This window comes from Glycine soja, chromosome 18 (genome assembly GCF_004193775.1).
Source record: "Glycine soja cultivar W05 chromosome 18, ASM419377v2, whole genome shotgun sequence".
NCBI lineage: Eukaryota > Viridiplantae > Streptophyta > Magnoliopsida > Fabales > Fabaceae > Glycine > Glycine soja.
The window spans coordinates 2,472,437-2,475,356 of NC_041019.1; the positions used below are offsets into that span (position 1 = coordinate 2,472,437).

General features: G+C 40.5%; 1 protein-coding gene across 1 annotated transcript; it reads right to left on the reverse strand.

Annotated features, from left to right (window-relative positions):
- Positions 1 to 630: 630 nt before the first annotated feature.
- Positions 631 to 2,282, reverse strand: LOC114395437 (lectin-like protein). The gene has a single exon (XM_028357219.1). It carries the CDS (start codon positions 1,946 to 1,948, stop codon positions 887 to 889), a length of 1,062 nt encoding a protein of 353 aa, XP_028213020.1. The 5' UTR covers positions 1,949 to 2,282; the 3' UTR covers positions 631 to 886.
- Positions 2,283 to 2,920: the final 638 nt, after the last annotated feature.

The following is a 2,920-nucleotide window of genomic DNA, read 5'->3' on the forward strand; positions in this document are numbered from 1 at the left end:
AATAAACTCACAAGAATTTATAGAAATTGCAAATTATTTTCAGAAGGCACGGAGAAGTTTTTCTAAACACCTTTAAAGACTTTTCTCAAAAAAAGTCTTTGGAGAGACCAAGGGATATAGGATTTCAGGTAAGATAGAGGTTATGTTATATATGTAGCCCTTATGTCAGGGGAGAATACCACATCCCTCATTTCAATATTGTTGGAGGATACCACATCCCCTTCACTCTAATTGGAAAATGCCACATTCTCTTCAGCACATGCACATATAAATATTAGTAACAGGAAAAGGCATCACAATTCACCACTCTCAAACAAATTACACACAATTTAACAATAAGCTTACATCCACGGATGAGAACTGCCAAATTTGCAATAGAACACAATCAATCCTATAAGCTTCGTTACAAAACAATCTCTCTTGCACTCTTTCTCATAAGTAACCACCCTTAAATAACATTCCTAGCTTAGTTTTCTATTACAATCAAATCTCTCACATATCTTTTCAATCTTTCACAGACATTCTAAACATCTTCCGCATATCCATGAATACAACAATAAGAAACTATCCATAATAATATTTAATGAAATTTCGCTCAAACCCAACACACGACAACGAAGAAGTAAACAATAACTAGAATATCACAGCTGCAACTGCAAGCATGGCCATTATACGCTGTCAAGAATCAAATGTTACAATAAAATTAAAACCAAAGTGGTTCCCAAGCAGGGCGTGCACACGCACACATATATTTTACATAATCGATTACAAATAAATTTACAGTATCACAATCTCCTACAAAAGTGTATATATCCTCCACATCACAAAAACAAAAGTTACATTACAAAAACAACATTGATCATCAGGGATCACCTACACTCTAACTCTAACAAAAGTTTGAAGAATGCGCATTCTTGTCAACAGCCACATCAATTCTCTCATACCTGACATCCGAAGAAGGGTGATTAGGGATTTTCACAAGAGACTCCTCTTCACCCTTTTGGAAGAAAATCACCCACATAAAAAGCACCACGAACGTCACCATCGCAACACACCCAGTTCCAAAAATAACCCCAGCGAGAACCGTCAAGGGACACAGCTTCTTATGCTCATCCTCAAACTTATTATTATTATTACCATGAGGATCCGCAGGTAGAGAATGCAACCCATTTGAAACTGAAACCTTCTTCAAACTAAGCTTCCATGAATAGACACTAACAACCTGAACCGAGTGGGCCCCATTGGAAGAGCTTATGCCCGCAATCACAGGATTCGCACCCCAAATCTTGGAAAAATCAATGTCATGAGAAACAATGGGATCAGAAGGCTTTTGTGCACCCCATTTGCTTAACCTAACTTCCAAAACCTTAGAACTGGCTTCGTAATCAACCCAAGCGTTCAACTTTTCCCCGTTGTTGAGAACCAAATGCACGTCGGAAACATTCGCGACGGCGACCGACACGTGGCTTCCGACGTCGATGCCGACGTGGTTCGCGTTCGGGTCTCCGACGTTGTCGTCCTTGGACGTGTCGAACTCCACGCCGACGTAATTCGAGAGGTTGCCGCCGGCGGCGAGGACGAGGAGGAGGCCGTGGCCGTGGCCGGTGACGGAGAAGGAGAACTCCGTGGAGAGCGACGTGGGGTCCGCGAAGGCGAGTGGCTCCCGGCGGCGGAGGATGCCGGAGGAGGAAGGCGCGGGGCGCGTGAGCCGCACGTGGGAGTCGGCGTCGGCGGCGGTGACAACGTGGGCGTCGCCGAGGAGGTAGATGCTGTCGGGGTCTAAATTGGGGGGTTGTTGGGTCGAAGAAGAAGAAGGCTGAACGAGGAGGATTAAGGAACAGAGGATGAAGAGGGAGAATGCAACCATGCCGCTATGTTTTTTCGATGGAAGAAGAACAATGCCTCTTTCTTTGTCTCTTTGTTCTTCAACCGTCATTCTTCCAAGCATTGTTTCTGTTTCTGTTTTTGGTGTGAAATCGCTCACAACAACCTTTTGCGTTGTCTTTTCTTTTCTTTTCTTCCGCTGCTTGCTTGATGCTACTAATGTTTCCTCCACCGCCCAATCAACCTCGTTTTTAGTTTGCTTTTGTTTGATTTTGTAATGTGAACTTAAAATAAGAGAGAGTAATTAGAATTTGTTGAGACAATGAGACTAATAGCTATTTTTGTCTTAAAGAATACCCTTTCTATTCTATGATATAGTGTAATAATTGGATGAATGAAGAGCTGGCTTCCAGTGGATCTTATGGCAAGTTTGCTGTACTACTAACTAACAACAGGAACATGTGACTCTGCAAAGCGAGACCTGACTCATTTTTATAACAATATACTTTCTTATCTCGTATCATGTGTGTTTGTGTCGGTGCGAAATTAAGGATTTGGCACTTTTCTAATAATAAGTTTACTTTTTTTGGTCCTAGCATGAGGAAGATGATGACCAGCCTAGCTTCTCTTACTCTTAGTCTTACCTTTTGGGCCTTTTCATTTTATCTCTTGTTCATCTGTACAAAATTATATGGAATTTCACTAACTCTTAAAACGTGGGTAGTCTAAATTTAAATACGATTGTGAAACTGTATGGTTAATGTTTTTTTAACTTAGTTTATGATGAAAGTTTATAATTGCAATTCTATATTGATCTATTCCGGAAATAGATTCTCTCAGAAAACTGGATGCAACCTTAACCCTTGATTAATTTAATTTTAATATATAAAAGATAGAAAATCGTGTATTGAAAGGTGAGATTTATAAACTGAACACTCTCTAGTTTTTTTTTCAACTTCAGAGAATATTGTGAATTGTGTCTTTGTGATGGTGAGATGAGACGTGATTTTTTATTTTTGGGTTTGGGGTGATGAAACGTGGTTGAGGGAGTTCAATAGACTATAGTTGGGTTGGACCCATTATAATGTGGGCTCAA

Coding starts and splice junctions, on each gene's coding strand:
- LOC114395437 (XM_028357219.1), bottom strand. CDS start 1,948: ATGCTTGGAAGAATGACGGTTGAAGAACAAAGAGACAAAGAAAGAGGC.